Raw genomic sequence first — 20586 nt, forward strand, 5'->3', positions numbered from 1 at the left:
CGCTCGGGCCTGGGCGAAGCGGCGCTGCCAGGTGAGGATTCCCTGAGGATTTCGGGAGGATTTCGCAGCCCAAAGGTATCTTTGTTCTGCCGGTGGGGTTGTTCCTGTGCGGGCTGGGTCGCTTAGCGCCGGGAATTGCGGCCGGAGCCTTGCGGGGTTTCCAGGCTGCTGCGAGTTGACAAGACTTGGGTTGTGTTGGGAAGGGAGAGGAGAGCAGGGCAGGGAATTCCCGTCGGGGCAGGTTCGGAGCGGGAGCTGCTTCGGGCTCGGATTTAAAGGTCACCGTGTGTGTGTTGTGCTTCCTGAACGCTGAAGCCTGTGTGTTCTGCCCAGCGTGCGGAATAGCGGGGTTCAGCAACAATGGAGACTTGGAATATGGCTGGGGTCTAAAAGTCACAGGCAGCCCCTCTCTCCCCCTAACTCCGGCGTCTGGTTCCTCACCTCCGGCACCCCCAGCCCCGGGGCAGGGTGGGTGCGCTGGGTGTGGGTTATTTCTGCGGCAGGAGAAGTAACGTGGAACGGTTTGAGTGGGAACGGACCTTTAAAGGTCACCTAGTTCGACTTCCCCCCTCCCCTACCCCCCACGGGTGTATCCACGGTGTTTTGGAGGGTGAAAGCCTTGAAATGGGACTGATTACTCAGTTACCAGGCGATTGCTTGGTTTTGGGGCACTGTATGTCATAAAAAAAATTGGGTCAGTTTAAAAAAAGGTTTTTAATTTATAGCCGTGTGGAATTGGCAGCATTTAGGTGGGTGTAAATGAAAAAAAGAATTTGCTGTTTCGTATGTGGACTGGAGCATGAGTTGCCCTGAGGCAAAGATAGAGTGTAATTTAGGTTAAGACTTTTGAGTGTTTTTCCTGATTATTCCCTGGCTTTGGCACCTTAATTTTCAGTTATCAACTGCAAAAAGCCAATACCCATTCGTAGTAGCTCAGAAAACATTGTGGATTGTATCCACGAATGCTGTTGCATATGATTTAAAAAATAAGGCAGTAGTTATTGCTACTTTCACTCTTTGCTATAAATTCTCTAATTATGATGAAAACTGCTAAAATTCTAGGACTGAGGTAGAATCGTAGACTTTTTGTGGTTAGAAAAGTCCTTTAAGGTCATCAAGACCAACCTGTGTTTTTATAGAAACACGGGTCTTGATAATGCAGCTGTCAAACAACTAGATGTTTTTACTTCACCACTTCAGGATTTTGAAGTAGGGCACTAATTCAGCTGAGGAAGAGCAACACCTTGATTTATGCTCTCTGTCTAAAATGGAGCCATCAAGCAATAAGCTAGAGAGTATTAATGTAACTACCCTTTGAGGCCAGGAAATTCCTTCCCCTGCCACCACAGAGCAGTACAAATATCCCAGGGTTTTCTGATCCTGGTCCAGCTTTGAAATCTGTGTTAGAATTCCTGTTAACTTCATTGGAATATGAGACCTTCATTTTTTTTGTTCAATCTTGAAACATTTCTTACGGGCTTCTTGCCATGCTGTCCCATCTCCAGAGTCTGTATGGAAAATTAAATGCCTCTCATACTCCTTAGAGAAGATATTTCCTAGGAATTTATATGCTCCAAATAATGTGGCAGTAGATTCTTAAAACACAACAAAACATTGAAATACTGCTAAAAATTTCATGTCTAACTCCGATTCAATTTTGAAAAGTGTTGGAGCCAACAAATTTGTGCTGAATTCCATGACAGCAGCCAGCAGCTTTGCTAATCTGATTAAAACTTTTTTAAGGTTTTCTTGCTTGTTTTTTTAATATTTTTGTCTTTGTTAAATTAATTCCATCCCTTTTCATAGAAGCTTTTTTAAGGTTATGCCTTATTCGATATCACTGCCCACCAAGTGGGATTTGCTTTTTTTTTTTTCTTTTTTTCTTTTTTCTTTTCTGAATTCTTGCTTTGATAATCTCTGACTGTCCTGGATCATCTTCAAAGCAGCCTTTAATTTGAAGCTGTATTCCATGAACAGTGTCTGTTCCTTGTTTTAGAAGACAGAGCTCACCAGCCTCCCCTCCCAAACTACTGAAACTACCTGTCTCCTCTTATGTTCACTTTGTTCACTTTTTTTTTTTCCTTGGTGGTAGATTGTTAGCTCTTTGAGACTTTTCTTGGCCTCGTTTTGCACACTCTCTACCATCATGTTTATCAGGCTGGAAACGGTATGAAGGGACCAGAAAGAAAAGCCTGAAGTGCTTTTCTTAAACTTGGAGATAAAGAAGAAATGGGAGATATGAGAGTGAGGATGAGTTTTGGAAAAAGATAAGGAGTTGACAGATGAGGTGTAAGCGTAAACAAGAAAGTCCTACAGAAACACATTTTGATAGTGGACAGTCTTTGTATATACCTGAGTGACCACACAACCCCCTGAAATCTGTTTTTTGCATCAATTAAGGTATTTTGAGATGGGATTGTGATTCACATACAATTTATATGTTCAGTGTCATTTTAATTCAGCATTAGGTAGGTTTAATTCAGCTATTGATGATTCAAATCTAAAAATAATCTTACAATAGATTTATCTATACTTGACCTAACATAACGTTTGTTGGAATGCAGATTGGTTACCTGTGATGCTAGTTTGCTGGGGTTTGTTGGCTTGGGTTTTTTTTTTTACTATAATGTTGATAGTTAGATTTTCAGGTGAGTGCAGCAGTCAAGTACTGTCTCTAGGTATGCAAATGTCAAGTGTCTTTAGAGGTGCAGGGAATGATATTGTTTCAGCTTAACTTAGAAATCCTATTAACAAGAAATCAACCTAAGCAGTCAGATCGGTTAAGTGTGAGAAAAGGATACATTTTCTTTGTGGAATGTGATGATAATTATGATAAAATAAAATCTATAAACCGATTTATGATACATTAATAATATCCCAGTAATTTATAGTAATGTTACAGATGAATCTTCATATTGTCCTTAGTGCACATATGATGAGGGAGATGGGATACCTTTCTGAAGGCATTCTAAAGAACATTTTAGTTGTTCATATAGTGTTGGTGTCTGGTCCTGTATACCACTTAGTACCTAGGCAAAAAAGATGAAGTACTGACTCTTTTGAAATGCAGTTTTCTGTTCCTCTTCTCATTTGGATTGGGTATGGAGGAGTGTATAGTACATTTTTTCCAGGTATATTACAGGAAAAATTAGTGTACTATCTATGCTGGTTACTGTAAACATGAAAAATGGGGAAATATTCTGGTGCAGAGACTTGAGTGTGCTGGATGTTGGCTTGCTTGTATTTCTGTTTCCTTATTATTTGGGAGTGAAGTAAGAGGATGCTTAAAAAGGAACAAAGCCCTGGTTTTGCATTCCAAGCTGTCTTGTGATCATTCCTTCCATGGACAAAAATAAGTTGCTTTGAACCTATTATTGTACTTAAGGAGCTCTGTTTTTAAATCTTGCAGCGTGTAAGTGTATGTCAGTATAAATCCAGCTCTTGTAAGTCATGTGCAAGAATTGCATTTCAGGTTATTCATTAAAGCGTGGGCAGAACTCAGCCTGTTCCTTCACATGAGTTGTTGGGCTGGTGCTACAGGCAGATGATCTCTCCAGGCTGAACACTGTCTGTAGAGACTCCAGGAACATAGCGTGTGTGCACCATGACAACCAATGTGAAGCTTTTCCACTTTTTCCATATGGTTTCATAAGTTGTTCCATAAATTTTGTAACAGGTTCAATAAATTCTTGTCATGCTATCTGGCTGGTGATGTTTAGACTAAGACATCCCATTCTTTTCTTTCCTCATGTCAGAAAGTCCATCATTAGTTTGGAATTCACTGAAGGTAGCACATTTGAAGTACCTCTTTGGCTGGCAACCTGATTTGCTCTTTGCTGGCAAAGCTGTGTAATGCTTTTCCTACTCCCAGTTGCAAACTCTGCCTATCATTTTTCATTTTTAAAGTGAATATAGTGAATATAGTGAATAGTTTAAGTGTTCAAAAGATAAGTGCTGCCAATTATTCCATATCATAAACTGGGAAATGTATTGAGATAAAAGATGGGATGTTTTTATACCTTCTTGTCTATTCTTCAGAAATCATACATTAATACATATATAAAAAGAAAGCTCAGTGCCACCAGCAGTAGGATGGCTGCTTTTCTGAAATACACACATAATTCCAACTAATATCCAGCCTTCAGAAGAGGGTTGTGCTCCATTATTTGCTTTTTCTGCTTTTGGTTTCTTATTTCTGACCCTGTAGGGGTTCTTGGGTTTCCTGCTTTGGCAGGGGAGTTGGGCTAGATGATCTTTTGAGGTCCCTTCCAACCCCTAAGATTCTGTGATTCTGAGAGGGAAGAGTTATATTTAGATTCTTATAATATATAAAGGTTCCACTTAAATTGGTTTGCAGTAATGAAGTGTAACGTAATTGGATTTATATAAAAATATTGATACTTCGTAGACAAAACTGTAGCTGTGCTTAGGTTTTGAAGCAGGTTTATTTAGGAGGAGGTTTCTCGTTATTCTTCTGTTTGATAGCAAAGAAAACTTCAAAGTTAGCTTTGAAGCTTCTGTATTTCTGAGAAGAGTGAGACTGAATTTGATTTGTCGTCTTTCATGAGTAGTTAAGTGGTTGTTGAAGTGTTTGAAAGATCATCTCTAGAGGTTCATTCTCCGTGGCACTGCTTTAGTCTGGCTGACTACCTGAGAGCATCAGGAGCAAAGGAATAGTAATGTGCTGGTTTTTAAAGCTCTCACACAAACCTAACTGCAGTGTTTTCATAGTTAACCTTTTTTTGTTTCCATTTCTCTTTTAGTCTTCTGCTTGTATAGCACGCTGGGAACGTATCTTGGGGTTTTTGTCCCATTTGGAGTTAGCTCGAACTTGCAAAAGTGGATTTGAACTGATGCTGGGCTGGACTGGCTGAGCCGTAACTATGTGTTCTTTCCTGCCCTGGTTTGTGCAGTGACAGTGTCCCTGGGTACCACAGCAGCTGGGTTTGTGCAGTGCATGGGAATGAGAGACACTAACGTTTTTTCCCCCCGAGGATTATTCTTTTCTGAATAAAATAAAACTTGAAGCCCATTGCTCAAGTCTTGGAAGCAGTAGCTTTCACTTTCACTGGTTCTCAGCTTCTCTCCCTCCTCCTTCCCTTCCCTCCCCCCCCATTCTGGGTTATTTGGTGTATTAAGTTGTCAACAACCAAACTATTAGAAGTAATTATGCTGATAATCTGCTTTGTGCTATGCAGTCAGGTTTTACTTTTTTACCATGTGAGCCCAAGGGGTCCAGCAGAACCGCAGGTAAAACAGCCCCGCTGTCAGAAGAGCCAGTGCTGGAAGGCCCAAGGTCCACTTCTTTTAGAAGAAAAGACGCTGGCTTGTCTGTTGTGTCTTGTGACAGTGACCTGGACTTTAAAATGTTTTAGTCAAACCTGTACTCCAATACTACAGAAAACCAGAAGCCTCATTTCATTAGAACTCTCGACAGAAAGAATAGGTGAACAGTTGTCTTCAGGCATCTGGACTTGCTTGAAATAAAGTATAATTGCATCTACTATCTCTTGTTTTTCAGCATTTGTTTGGATGTAAACTAGAGCTATATTTCTCATCACATGCATGTTTTGGATTTTGGGTTTTTTTTTTTGTTTGTTTGTTTTTTTACCTTAAGTTTATTTAAAAATAAATTAGGAGGGAAAATACCCAGTTTTGAGCATCTCTTCTGCTTGATTTTGCAGCATCATTGCTTTCCTGGCTTTATGCTGACTTTGACATTGCTGAAAGTGTGACAAATGCACATTGTGCAGATGTGTGTATACGGGTGTTAAATTGCTGGAAGATTGTCTTAGATTAAGAAAATACTATTTAATTGTTTTTCATTCTTTGAAGTTAGGTAGCATTTGAAATCCACATCATAGGGCTACTTTTTAAGTAGCTTATTTTTGACAACAGTTTTTTAAACAGGGATTTCATTTGACAGTGTCATAAAGATAGCTGTAACATGCAGAGTTCTGACATGAAATAAACCCACTGTCAGTTTCGATTTGATAACATTTTGATCAATTTATCATGGAGTAGGTGCCACGTGTGTGTGCCACTCCTTACCATGCATCAGCTGTTCCACACTCAACGTACTGTGTGCTCAGCATGATTTCACAGAAATGAGATTATGTGCTTGAACTGGGCAAAGTCTTTGCACACATGCACATCTCCTAAGTTAACAATCCTGGAACTGTGGCCTTTTGTCCTTAATATTTTAGAACTAAAGTCAAACAATATGTCAAAAGCAGTACTTTTCTTGCCTGCCATGCAACTCTTTATGACACTATATGCTTTCCTTTTGAAAATATCATCTAAGACTTAGGTTATAAGGCTCTTTTAAATGCACCTTTGTTTATAATACATATAGGTAGATACAATTTTTATATTTTAATTTGCAACAGGACATACACCTCTGACAGTACCTGCCTTGCTCTCTGAATTGCTCCTTCATATTTACATACATATACATACTTTATCTAAAGATAGATTAAATATAAATGTTCTTCCTAATTTTAATTTTTCTGCTTTGATTTGGTTAAGGACACAATTAGATTCTTCACTAGTGAAACTGGGCTTGAGATGACCTTGCAGAACTGCCTGGGAAATGTACTGGTACCTATGGGAGAAACGTGGTCCCTGCATGGTGTATGAAATGCATTGTGAAATGTGAAGAGATGATAGAATCTAACTCTTGAATTATAATCAACCCTGCCCACCCTCAGGGAGTAGCAGGGGGAAAAAAAAGTAGTAAAATGCTATAATTCATATTTTCATGGCTTTGTGCACAGCATTGTCAATCTTGCTACAATTACAAAATACAGTTTAGTGTAGAATGAATTAGAAATAAGGCTTTGCTGTTGGAATGGCAAAACCGGATTGCACTTGAAGTGTTTTCTATAATTCAAAAACAACAGTCATGGAAGCATAAATGTTTTCTGTAATAGATTCAGCGATACCTAGCTCACATTTAGAAATCATCCTGTGAAACTTTGATACTTCTGTTTCTCTAAAAGTTAAGTCCTAACTGCAGCACCAGATCCCTATCTTCTGTTTAGGGGAAAAATGACTAGCAGAGTAAACAGTTTCAGTGTAAATTTGAAACTCTCTGTGTATTGATCATATTTGGTTTCCAGCATAAGCAACTGGCCATCAATATCCAACTACAGTTAAGAGTTATTTTAAATTATGTGGAGAGGTTTCTCAAGATGGTCTTAGAGAAAACCTTATTTTCCCTTTTGGTTAAAACAATCTGAACTTTTCTCCATTTTTATAATACTTAACAAATAGTTGATGATAGTACAGAGGCTTTGTTTCCTCTTCTACACTGTGCTTCTTCCAGCTGCAAGAGCTGTTGTTTGTTACTCTTGTAGTGTTCCCCATGTTTGTACCACAGGATCTTTGTCACTTTTGGTCCCTAAAAATCAGCAGTTAAAATAATTACTTAATTCATGAAAGCTTATAAAATTGGGACCACTTCAGCAAAATCTTGTTCAGCTTGAATATTTTTCCTGGAGCCTGGATGATTCGTGTAACATATAAAAGAGTTGTATGTAAATTGACATAAGCTTCCTAGCTTTCCTGGAGCAGGTTATTGGGAAGCTGTTTCAGTGGTGGAAGGGTGTGTTCTCACAGTCAGATTATCTAAAAAGTCAACCTGAATATTTGTCCCTTTTAAATTTCAAAAATATTTATCTGGTCCCTTCAGTGATATTCATGGACACCTGAAATTCCTTGGTACTCACTAATGAAACTAGTCTGGTTTGATCTTTGAGAGGGAAGAAATGAGAGCATATCAATAACTAATGTAAAAGATTGCAGGGTGTTATTATATTGGCCTCTGTGCCAAGGTAAAGAACAGGATCCCTGCCTGGATGAGCTCTTAAACTAAAGAGGTAATGATGTGCAGAACTGGACAGGTTCATCAACCTGGCCCTGGCATGCCTTAAAGCAACTGTAGGAGGTAGTGCTAATTTAACTTTGAGCATTTACTTGCTCTGTCCATTCCAGGGTTTTATGATTGTATTAACTGTGGATGCTTGTATAATTCTCCCAGTTGTAAAGTGGCCTTGGAAAATTGGGATGATGTTCACGGGAGATATGGATCCTCTTGCTTGCTGGTCCCTTTGCTTTAAACAGTCTGCTCTCGAGCTGACCTCTTCCTGTCAATCTTCCACAGTTAATGGTATAAAATATTCCTGAAATGGCTACCTTGCTACTGTCCTGCAGATTGGGAGGCAGAAACAACCATTAATGAGCACTAGGTGCTCAGCCTGGGTACACTTTGTGCAAGTCAGGCTTGTAGTAAGTTTGGGGTTTTAGAGCAAACACATTTCATGCTTCCTCAGCAGAACATCTTTGTCATCAGGAGCTGTGTACACAACATATTGACAGTGCTTCCTGTAGGGAGAAGAAAGCTCAACACATTTAACTGGGGGATTTTTTAGACACAAAATATGTGGTGTTTTTTTGTTTTTGTTTTTAAAATAAGAGAGGGAGATGGCCAGGAGCCCATTAAGTGTCTCAAGTGAAGGGAAGACACAAAAAATGGAGTGGGTTGCTTATTCGTTAAGTTCCTTAAAATGAAAGTCAGTGAAAGCAGCAGATACTTGCAAAAGATCAGTTGTTTTCTGTACAGTTTTATTTCTTACATAGGAAGCAGTGTTGCAGGGAGAGCTGAGGTGGCAAAGTACTTGAAGCAGCTGCTAATAGCATTTTAAATTTCAGGCTGATTTTATCAGAAAAATACTTCTGCACAGATTATTAATGAGCAGTTGAACCAGATGCATATTTTTTGTATATTTCAGGTTTTGTTACATAATTCTTGCTCAAATATATTTTGAGATTAGTAAATCTGTCCTAGGCTCCTTATGCAATTATCTGATATGCTGAAAAAAATGGGGAGAGGGAAAATACATTTGAGGAATCCAAACTAACTTGTAGTTGTCTCATTTCTCAGCAGGGGAGAGGCAAGCATCCTGATCTTCAGAATGAAATATTTTTCTCTGCTTGATGACAGTTACCTTAAGGCTACAGTTATGTTGCAGCTTAGCTAGGTACTCCCATAGCAAAGGTTTCTCTTAATATGAAATTATGAAAGCCAGAGACAGAATGGGTAAATCACGGTTAGCTGTCCTCCTGGCCTGCCAAAACAGCATTCTTTAGTTCCAGTGTTGTGTATTACAATTGTGTGAAATTAATGGCATGTGATGAGCTCTGAATTCAATGAGCAGAGAAAGTTTGTGTCTGTGCTGCCCTGGGATAGTTTATAAATTGTGGCTGCTGAGAAATGTTTTGAAATGTCAAATGTTGGTATTTTGTGGGTTAGATGAAGGAAATGCAGAAAATAAGCAAAGTAAGAAGAAAAAAAATCTTAGTATTTGATTCTCAAAACCTCTTCAGCAGTATTTGGCACTGGAAATACTAACTATCTGGTGGCTGAGGTTTGTTTGTTTGTTTGTTTTTTTCCATACTGGAAAAGGAGAAAAAAGGAGAAAAATCCTCTTGCCTTGAGTGACACAGGTGGCAAAGCAGTGAGGAGTCTGCTGACCTAAATTGTGGTCACAGATCCGTGGTGGGAATCGTATCTCTGCTGCATGCTTCACTGCCAAGAATGGGTGTACTAAGTGAAGGAGTTCGTGTGGTTTTGTTAGTAATTTAGAAACCACAAGCAAGATTTTTATGGCTTTACAGACAGAGTTGTTTTTGAAAGTGCTTGATGTTTTCTATAATGAGCTTCTGAGCCATGTCAGAAATTCAGTAAGATAGCTGATTGCTTTCCATGGAGGACAAGTTCCTTGAAACTTTCTATTTTGAGGGCTAAAAGAGCACCTTGGATTTCTGAATTCAAAATGACCATGGAAAAATTGTATTTGTAAAGACCCTCGGCCTTTAAGATTCTCCCATAAAGCCAGTACCTGTGGGAATGCTCGAGAGAACGCTCCAGTATGAAGACTAGGGCTTCCTTATTTTGTGTTCTTGGTGTTCATTGTGAGTATCTTTATCAGCAAAAGATCAGAGAAGTAAAATGATGTTAAATAATCATGAAGTAAATTGAGTTGATATGATTTTTATTTTGAAAGAGGAAACTCCTGTTGTGGTTTACAAATATTTAAATGCTTAAACTAATTGTCAGCCTCAGTTTTGAATGAGGAAGCAAAATAAAATGCATGATGTGCTCTGAGTTTCTCATAGTACGTGCCAGGAGAAACCAAGTTTTGAAAACAGTTGGCCTGGTTTCAGACACAGATTTTAATGAGATTAAAAGAGAGAAAGAATGTGCAAGTTTGATTAGAAAGTTTGTCCATATTCTGACAAGGGGTCCCGGGAGCCAGGGCAGAAAAATGTTGTAATTTTTTAGTGATAGAATTGATTTTAGTTTTGGAAATGAAAAGTAGGAAGCTGTGGGTAGCTGTCAAATAATTACAGCAAAGTGTACTAAGTTAGTAGAAGAGAATGTCTGCTGTTGTACACAGACTGCGGGAGGTCTGAAAGGCAGTTTTAGTGGCCCAGATGTTTTCTCCTTGACTAAGTTTTTCAGCTGGTTATTTGCCAGTAATAATTTAACCAAGGATTTTGTGGATTGTGCAAATCTTTTATAGCAGCCTCATTTCCAAACAAATTAACACAATAGCCCTCTACCTTCCTGCAGCTCAGCTGAAGATCAGTGTTAGAGTATGCTTGATCTCGGCAAAGAGGAGAGCGTGGTGTGTTGCAGAATGTGTCAGGAGACCTGGTGCATGACGAAGGAGCCATTTACTGGGAAGCATACACACAGCAGAGGGCTAAGGAATAGATTAGAAAATAAATGTGGAAATTAAGAACTAAAATGGTTTTCAAAACAGTCCTTTTGAGTATGCATGCATACTTTTTCAGCCTTGTATCAACACGTTCTATCAAAAAGATGGTGCAAGGAGGGCATGGTACTGTGGGTGGTGGGGGACGTCAGCTTCTGAACACTATTTTAAATGATCTGGAGTATGAAAAGGCTTGAGAACCACTGAGTTAGTATAAAGGCAATAAAACAAGGTCTTTTGGTCCTTATAACAATGTTTGAAAGGCTGTTTTCTTTCTCATTTAACATGCAGCAAGGACATATGGGAGAAGGCGAGGTAACAGTATTCCTATTTAATTTTCTAATGTTGACATTGTCTCATGGCAGAAATAACATTCAGTTGTTACTAGAGGGCAAACTCCAAAATACAAGCATCAGTTTCACCTAAGTTTACGTAGTCTGCATGCCATCCATAAACATTTTAACTGAATTAGGTAGTACTCCACAGCAGTACTGTTGAAGCTGAAATGATCACAACCTGAGGGTGGGCATCAGCTGTATGATTTGTTACACTGGAGGGCTGTGTTGTGTGTTTGTGTGTATGTTGTGAATGCCAATGCTGAGCAAGTTTAATTTGGTTCTTCTGAGTGGTGATGGTGTTCATGATGCAGCATGGACTGTAGGGAATATACATCCTGGCCTATTAGGTTAAAGAACCAGATCCTGCAAGCCTGGATGTTGCATTTTCTAACAGCAGTGGTGATGCTGAGGAACCTGGAAAGGTTGCTTAGATATGGAGAACTGCTCCCTCCCAATGATACCTGCAGGATTGGGGTCTTAAGAGATCAAACAAGATACGCATCAGTTCATCAGAAGAAAACAAGATAACATTTAAGTCTGTATTACAGTGTTTTTATCATAGTAGGAGCCAGGCTTGCCTAGCTACAGAAATAGGCCTGATTATAGTTTATTTTTATTTTAATTCAAGATGTACAAAGATACTTGAAATTTCAAGTAAAGCAAGCTGACCAAGCCTTCCATTTTTTATTTGTATAAATTCAGTGGACTGTGGATTTTACTGTATTTTTTTTTTTCCTTACACCTTGTTAGCTGCTTGATTTTTGCATGGAAAATGTCCAGATATTGGAATTGGCCAAATTTTTTGTTTTCAAGATGTTTTATTTTTTAAAAAAATGTTTTTCAAAGGAAGGAAGCAAGAGCAGGATAAATTAACCTTACCAATACCTTACTGTGGTAGATTGTAATGAATTCTGAAAAAGCAGACATAACAAATCACATCATAGGCAAAAAGAAATGTATTAGAAAACTTGTAACATACCTTGGGTTTTTTTGCTTACTTTCTCTCTATATATATTTGTTCTTAAAATGCTTCTTAAATGAGTGGAAGTCTATTTAGTTTTTTGTCTAGGTATTGACTACTGTAACTAAAGGATGGATTCACAGAAGAGATCAGCTTGTGTGCTCTATTTATGATATTATATACAGTTGCATTTAGAAATGCGAGCATCTTACTAAAAGTAAGAAATATTATTATGGAAATCTGTGATAATCATAGAAGAATAGTGGGCTGTGAGGGGAAGCATGCTTACAACATTTTCTCTTAGAATGAGTCCATTAAGGAAACTCTGTTGTAATATCTAAGTAAACTTGCTACTAGGAATTACACAGTATTTCCTAGTTTTCATTCTTCATGTGCAGAGTTACAGTGGGTCTTCCTGTTTTTACCAAGATATTTTTATTATTTCCAAGTGGGTGGTTTTATGATATGTTTTGATACCAGGTAATTGAAATAAAAAATTATATCATATATTTAGCTGGTAGAATTCTTGGTGTCCCAACTGCACTGGGAAATTGTATCTGCTCATTGAAATAAACTGTTCACTGGAAAATTATATATGTGGCTTAGATTTAAGTGATGTCTGCTATTGGGAAAGTCCCAGAAAAAAAAATGGCCTGTATTCCCTTCTGTTTTTACACCTCTTTAAAAGAAATCTAATTGGAAACATGAAGTACTATGAAAAATGGTCAACTTGAGCATCCATTAGAAATACAGTTTTGTTCCAGATTTTCATAGCTGTAGTGCAGTTATGGAGAAGGTAGCAACCTCTTCTCTGAAATAATGCACTTGAGTTATTGAATGATACTAAACACTGAAAGGGTCATGTGAAATTGAGAACATAACTGCTCATTAAAAGGGAAGATTGCAAACAGTTCTATTGCTAATGCAGCAACTAGTGCCTTTAAAAACAGATATTTTAACAGTGTGTGCTTTGTTCTGTTAGTATGGTTTTTTTCCTTTTTTTTCTTTCACCCCCTCTTCAGGTCAGTCTTCACTGTTTCCAATGGAAGACGGGTTCTTGGATGATGGACGTGGGGATCAGACTCTTCACAGTGGTTTAGGATCACCTCACTGCTTCTCCCATCAGAATGGAGAAAGAGTGGAGCGGTATTCCCGGAAAGTCTTTGTTGGTGGACTGCCACCAGATATTGATGAAGGTATGCCCAGAATATCTCACCCAGAAAAGCTCCTTCTGGCTTAATGACAGAACTGTGGTGTGAAACCTTTTGTCTGTTACCTAATGAATGATTGTTTTCCAACTCTTTAGAAAGACTTTGGTATGTAAATGGATCTTTACATGTTACCACTTCCAGTCCATGGCAAACGTGGTGTAACTCAAACTAGTTTAGGCAATAGCATTGCTCTGCCGTTGAAGAACAAAATGGTGTTACCACTTAGTTAACTGACTTTTACAGCAGAACAATTATAAAAAAGGGATAGATGGAAAAATAAGCAAGTAAATATGACCTATTGAAACTCATTAATACACTACCATCATTTTTTAGGCACCACAAGGCAATAGTAGGAAAGTATTGCTAGTAGTTTTTAAAGTTTGTGGAGTCCTAAGTCATAGCTCTTTATTTGGGTGCCTATGTGTAGTTCTCAGAGGTTGTTTCCAGCAATTATTATGACCTATGGCAGCTTCTAATGTGTGCATAGTGAGGACTCAGACAGGAATGAATCTGTACAGAGGCAGCTACATAGAGTAAGGAACCAAGAATTTGTTGTGGGTCCATCATACAGACAAGGTGACAGAATACTGCAGTTGTTACTAAAAAAAAAAAGGTTGTCATGCAAAAGTGTTGTGAAGCTTCTTTTCACCAGAGTTCAGCAATTCTGTATGAGTGTGCTGGGATAGTTGTTAAAGGAACGACAGCAACTGTAAATCTGAAAAGCTGCTGATTTTTTTAAATCACAGAATCACATAATAACTGCTTTTTGTGTCAGGGAGGCTGAAGGGTTTGCACCGCAGGGGGTACTACTATCATGTGACAAATGGACTTTCATGTCAAACATAAGAGCTACTTTATTATTATAAGATCAAATATAACATGAGGTTTACAAGAGGAAGAATGATCTTGAAGTTATTCTTTCTTTGGTGGTGTTGGGCTTTTGTTTGCTTTTTTAACTTTGCCACCTTGGTGTTTTAAAAGCAGATGAGCACATTAATAGTTTGGTTTCTGTCAACCCTATTTACTGAAGAATGGGACCTTTCCTAAACCTGCGCTAGGAGGGTAGCTTGAATATTCCAGAGTTGCTTCTGTCAACTCTCTTCCAATTTAAATGCGCAAGTGTGAACTAGAATAAGGAATATACAATGTAAAATCTACATCACAGCTGAATATTTCAGCTTCTTCTGATCCTGTTTCTAGAAAGCATTTTATGTTACGTGCTTTAACATTACAGTTGTGTGAAGTGCTGTTCTGAACGGAGATCTATTTTAGGAATAGATATGTAGTAAATGTTGTTCTGCTTGGTGTGTATCTTCATCAGTATGTCATCTTGGCACACCACCATGACTGTATCCCTTCTGATGATCTGTAGTGCACAGAGAAGCTGTCAGCACAGGGGATTGTCAGTTGCTATTTCATTAGCTATGTCATCAAAGACTCTAAACAAAGTGAAACAGACATAATTCAGACCTTTTGAGATGTCTAACCAGATTTGAGGATATGGAATATCCTCAAAATCCTGTCGTAGGAACTCCCAACAGTGTGCTAGTATTGAAAGCTCTGGTGTACCATAACCAGAACGCAGCTGAGCAGTGTGCCAGCTTTTGTGACACTCCAGCAATGTGAATTTTGTTCTTCTTGTTTCAATTTTTTAATGAGAATTTCTTGTCCAAAGAACTTTACCTGGCAATGATTCAAGCGTGTTTGTCAAGAAGGAAAAGGGAATGATAACTCAATTTCAAGAGTAGCAGAATGCTGCTGGAGGACTTCTGTGGAACTAGCAGATGCAAATTTATGCCAGTAATTTGCAGTCAAAGGCAGAATTGAAATGCATGCAAGAATTACTTCTTGATATAGTAATATGTTCTTGCCATCTCTCCTGTAAAATTATAGAACTATGTCCTGCAAGTTTACTCTGTTAGTTCGAGGTCAAGCTCAGAGTGTTTGCACATGTGGCACTGGCATGTGATATGAACAGGCATGGCTGGGTCTTGTGATAGTCTCTTAGTTTTTTCCAGTCTTTGTGCAATTATAAGGCATATTGGCAGAGCCAGTTGCTTACTAGCTACCTGAATTAAGTTGGTGTTCTTTAATTTCAATTTGTGCCTTGTCCCTTCTCTCTTCACAGATGAGATCACTGCTAGTTTTCGTCGCTTTGGACCTTTGATTGTAGACTGGCCACACAAGGCAGAGAGCAAATCTTACTTTCCTCCTAAGGGTAAATACCTGATAACTAATAACAGATGAGCATTTTAGAATTTCTTTTTATAAGATTCCATTTTAGACAACATTTCTGTGACAATGACCCAATGTTTAAGGGGAAAAAAAGGTTGAATCCTTAGGATTGTTATAAACTGAAAGAATGTAGACGATGGCTTTGCAGTTATTCTGCACTAGAAGAATTCTTCCTTAGCTTCCTGTTTTTACTTTATTCCATATTGTTTTTAATTTTAGTAATACTTAGTAAAGACTAGTCCTCTTTAAAGGGACTAAATGCCCTCCACAGAAGCTAGGAGGGATTTGTACCTTCTGTTAACAACCATCCTGGCATGTTTGCCTTTGCAGCTGTGACTTTTGTTCAGTTCAAACTACTTGTTAATTTTTTTCAAAGGAAATCAGGAGAGAGTGTGCTCATGAAGCTCACTGCTTTCCTTCATGCCTCTGCAGAGGACTTGCAGGAGGCTGGGTTAGAAAATGAGTGAGAGCATCCTAAAGTTTGTCACTTACTGTGTGGTAGCATGATGACATGATGCCAAGCATAATGCTGGGTTAAATTATTCTTGCCTAGGCAAAAAAAGATGTGTGTGTGTTTTCCCTTGTAGGATATGCATTTTTGCTGTTCCAAGATGAAAGCTCTGTACAGGCACTGATTGATGCATGTATTGAAGAAGATGGAAAGCTCTATCTTTGTGTTTCCAGCCCCACTATCAAAGACAAACCGGTAGGTAGAATTGTCAGGGCCTGCACAATTCCTATATGATAACCAGAAATTGTTCTCTTCAGACTTATTTTTTCTGTCTTCAGTCTGTTAATGTTTAAACCTCTTTAAGATATCAAATCAAGTTCTTAAAGAGAAGACCAACTTACTTATATTTAAAGTAGGCATTTTTAGTCTAGTTACAATCAGTATTTTTGTTAGGAAAAGGTTTGCTAAATTTCACCATTGCTGCTGTAGTAAATATATTTCCAGAAAGGTATTTTATACTTATTGTTGAATAAAATGTAGAATTCATATTGTTTAAGTGTTGCATGTAACATGTTTTGACAGAGGAAAAAAAACCCAACCAAACGTAATGTGACATTGAGCTGTATTGATACAAATGGTTTTGGGGCTGGTTCGAGTCTCTTAATAGATGGAAAAACTTCTGCTGTATTCCTGTACTTCACATTTGGCCAGCTCTTGGCAAATACAAAGCAGCTACTTTTGCATAGTAAATAAACACATAACTTTGTGCTCTGGAGCCTGTTGTGTTGAGATAACGCTTGGCTAGAACAACACCAACAGCATAGATAGGTCTGCACCAGTGGGGTTTGTACAGCAGGTTTCAGTCATGATTAAGTAAATATATAAGTAGAGGGTGAGGGCTTTTTTTTGTGTTTTTTTTTTTTTTTTTCCCCAGAAATTTGGGTAACTAGGAAGTGGTGAAATTCAGTATGATCAAATGGTCTGTCGTAGCAGAGCTTACTGCTTTTTCATATTGAGAAGTGGTTGCTGAGCAAATAGCAAATGAGTTTAGAACATAAAACATTTAAGAGGTTTTCTTCTTTGTAGGGTACTGCTTTAATTTATATTATTGAGATACTTTGAATTGTGAATGGTTAAAAAAAAAAGGCTTTTTGTCCATAGGTTCAGATCCGGCCTTGGAACCTTAGTGATAGTGATTTTGTTATGGATGGTTCACAGCCTCTTGACCCACGAAAAACCATTTTTGTTGGTGGTGTTCCTCGGCCTTTGCGAGCAGGTACTGCGTGTTCCGCAGCGCTGGGCATGTTGAATATGCAGTCTGGTTTGGGGAGCAACGGGGGAAACCAGTTATGTCAGCAAGGGAAGTATGAAGTGTTTCTGACACTTGTAGTGGGGGACATGAATGCAAGTGAACTGTTTGGTTTGCTGCCTTTGGAAAAACTCAGCAAGTCTCCACCCCTGTTTCACTTTCCTTTCTCATTTAGTGGAACTCGCTATGATAATGGATCGGCTGTACGGAGGGGTGTGCTATGCTGGAATTGACACAGACCCTGAGCTGAAGTACCCAAAAGGAGCTGGGCGGGTTGCATTTTCTAATCAACAGAGTTACATTGCTGCTATCAGTGCTCGCTTTGTTCAGCTGCAGCATGGAGAGATAGATAAACGGGTAAGGTCTTCAAGCGTATTCTATTTTTGTTCAATGCTTTCTCTAGAAATGCTTTTCCATGTAAATGTGTGTCATTGTGAAGGCTGTAAATGTTGTATCAGATTAATTGCATATTTAGGGCTAGGTTGTGCCACTTAGATACAACACAGAATAAAAATGAAAGAGTGGTAGAGAGCTGTTGCTTCTGGAACGTGGGAGGCAACTGTGAAGCAGAATTTCTCAAATTGCTTAGCATAATTGGAAGCATGTCAGCTGCCTTGCCCTTTTGTAAGAATATTGCACTTGTCATATACTCCCACTGCAAGTATTTGCACTTAGTGTTTGTATAATGCCAGGGAGTAAGGTATCTGCTGAGGATGGAGCAGTTCTCGGCCCTGGTCTGCATCTTTTGAGAGAGTGAGCAGAATTGGGCCCTACTGCACCACACTGTGTGCTGGGTGTTCCTGAAGAGCATCATAGTAATCACTGTAAACTTGTCAGTGTGCATTGCAGCCACACAGTCGTCTTCCTTACATAAAGGCCAGGTTTGGTTATTTTATTCCTTTATTATTGTAAATTAATGGGTCTGCAGTTTGCTGGCATCTGCCCTCTGATCTATATAAAATGTGCCTTTGCCAGTAACAGTGATCTTCAGGTCACAGTTTCGAGAAACCTGGATCCTTTCATCTACTATTATGTGTAATTCATGTTTTGTCTCTAGAATTTTCTTACCTGACTGTCATTATTGATCTTAATCTCATAATTACTACAGAGCAAAACCCCCAAGCTTGACTGATTAGCTGCTTATCATTTCACTTCTGCTTTGGCAATAAAGCTTTGGTAGAAGAACAACAGTTTGACTGTGGGCCTGCGATATGGAGTGTCTTTGTTCTAATCTTGGCTCTGAAATAAGTTCTGTACAGCTTTGAACAAATAATTTGGGCTGCCCTTGTGTAACTTCTGCTTGCATAAGCAGACACTTGGGTGAATAGGTTCATTGAAGCTGGTGGGACTACAAATTTAAGTAAGTACTTGTGAACTCTAGCATAAAGATTTTGCAATCTATTTCCCCTTCCTTCTCCCCTCCCATTCCTTCGTATTTCCCCATTTTTTGTGTAGTTGAGAAGAAGTTGTGGGGAGATAAGTGCTCAGAGGATTCATTATAAGAGGGGCTGGGTGCTTGAGAGCTACAGAAATGCAGCAGTGGCAATACTACTTTTATTAATAAGGTTTAATTGGGTTTTTTCCTAATGAAATTTTTTTTTGTAAAAAAAAGTAATAAAATTAGTAACAAGAAGAGATTTCCTATCAAATTGGACAAGGAGGTGCTGTGGCCTGCAGCACCCACCACTGCAAAGCTTCTGATGAGTGCTGCCACCCTAAGCCCACCTGATGAAGTTCCTGTGGCTTGAACTGTTTCTCTGTAGTTGGGAAAGCTCAATATCACCAGCACAAGTAACAACTGCAGGCCAGGCCATCCATGTGCACTTCAACACACACTGAATAAATGGGCTGAGGACTCTGACTACTGTCTGTTGGTTGCAAACTTGCACAAAAACCAGTGCTTGCCAAAGCAAGCAGAGGTATAGTCACCTGTGCTGCAGTCTGGCCTCTGAGTATGTCTGAGAAGACATCAAAAAGAGCAGGGAAATTGCTATGTTAAGGAGGTCTGTGTAGCTTATTGGTAGGTTGTCCTCCTAGCACTTGTAGAAGTGCTCCTCAGTAAACTGCCAGCCTTAAACTTCATACCAAATTCAGTGATGAAGGTAGAATGTGGTGTTAGGAGTATTTGTCTGCCTTTGCTCTCTTACAAATTCATTCCTCTGAGTTGGCATGGAGGATGGAGGGGTGTTTGAGAAACACAACTCTAGCAGTGGAAGAGGAGAAAAACAGAGGTTAACAAAAAACAAACCTCTCTACTGTCTCCAAGTAGTTTATATGTACTCTAAGCACAAATGACATCAAACTGCTTCAGTGCCCTGTCTGGACTGTAATAAAATTGGGTAAGTTTAAAAGCTCAGGAACTTGTGACTGTCCTTATTTGAATGAGCTGTGATACCTCTGAGGCTTGTAAGATACAGAAAGGACCATCCCTAAGCTTGATGCAGAGATAGCAGGTTAACAGTAGAGGCACCAATCGCAGTCTGGGTATTTGGAAGTGTTTGTGAAAATATCCAATTAAATGAGCTTCACAGAAGGCTCTCAAGCATTGCTAGAACAGGAACTTGCACCTGTACTTCTTTAATGTGAAGTTTTGTGTTGAGCTTCTGATACATCACATTGAACTTTGACAGTTCTGTGGAGCAAAGGAATGGACATGATTACCGGTTTCGAGGTGAATCTGAACCTTCAGGAGATGGCAGTGCTGCAGTTGTCATTTAAACATTTAGGCATGTTTAAATGAACTGTGCTGTAGCCATCGTGGATGTTGCTAGCAGCAAGCTTTGCTCTGCTGTCACAAAGTGCTCTGGAGTGCTGTGAGCAGGGGTTTGTAACCCACAATACATCAGCTTTGGTTTGGGTATGCAAAAGCCTAGATTAAAAACTAGTAGTTGCAGTGTAGATGTATCCTTGGAGCACCAGCTCCAATGTTCCTATGAGTCATTATCAGTTAAGAACTTGAAGAAATTTTTCTCCTTTCTCTCTGCTGTGCAGAATTACTGCTCATCATCTGACCCTTTATGCCAGCAGCGTAGGTGGCCATCAGTCCTCTTTTAAGCTTCTCATTTTATTCCAAAAATATTAGGTGTGTTTCCTTTTACTGAGAGGACTAAGCCACAGGAACAGAAAAGCAGAAATGTGCTTTTACTGAAGATAATAAATGAAAATTTTTAAAGATGGAAATTCAGATGTTGACATTTGCAGACTATGCATATTAATCAGTAGTTAGTGTTGTGAGAACATTTTCCATTCCTGCCTGAAAAGTTTGGAGCTTAATTGTGCATCACTGTACTTAAAAAGAAA

The 20586-nt window shown here is 38.9% G+C and overlaps 1 protein-coding gene across 1 annotated transcript in view; it reads left to right on the top strand.

The window, feature by feature from the left end:
* The window catches only part of CPEB4 (cytoplasmic polyadenylation element binding protein 4), a 40118-nt gene that overhangs the window by 18351 nt on the left and 1181 nt on the right, over nt 1-20586 (top strand). Inside the window, exons 5-10 of the mRNA XM_010001972.1 lie at nt 11073-11096; nt 13103-13276; nt 15420-15509; nt 16114-16232; nt 17139-17253; nt 17462-17643. Coding sequence (XP_010000274.1) covers nt 11073-11096; nt 13103-13276; nt 15420-15509; nt 16114-16232; nt 17139-17253; nt 17462-17643 — 704 coding nt within the window. The remainder of the gene's footprint in view (nt 1-11072; nt 11097-13102; nt 13277-15419; nt 15510-16113; nt 16233-17138; nt 17254-17461; nt 17644-20586) is intronic.

The sequence above is a fragment of the Chaetura pelagica genome, unplaced genomic scaffold, assembly GCF_000747805.2.
Source record: "Chaetura pelagica isolate M959 unplaced genomic scaffold, ChaPel_1.0 scaffold356, whole genome shotgun sequence".
NCBI classification, from domain to species: Eukaryota; Metazoa; Chordata; class Aves; order Apodiformes; family Apodidae; genus Chaetura; species Chaetura pelagica.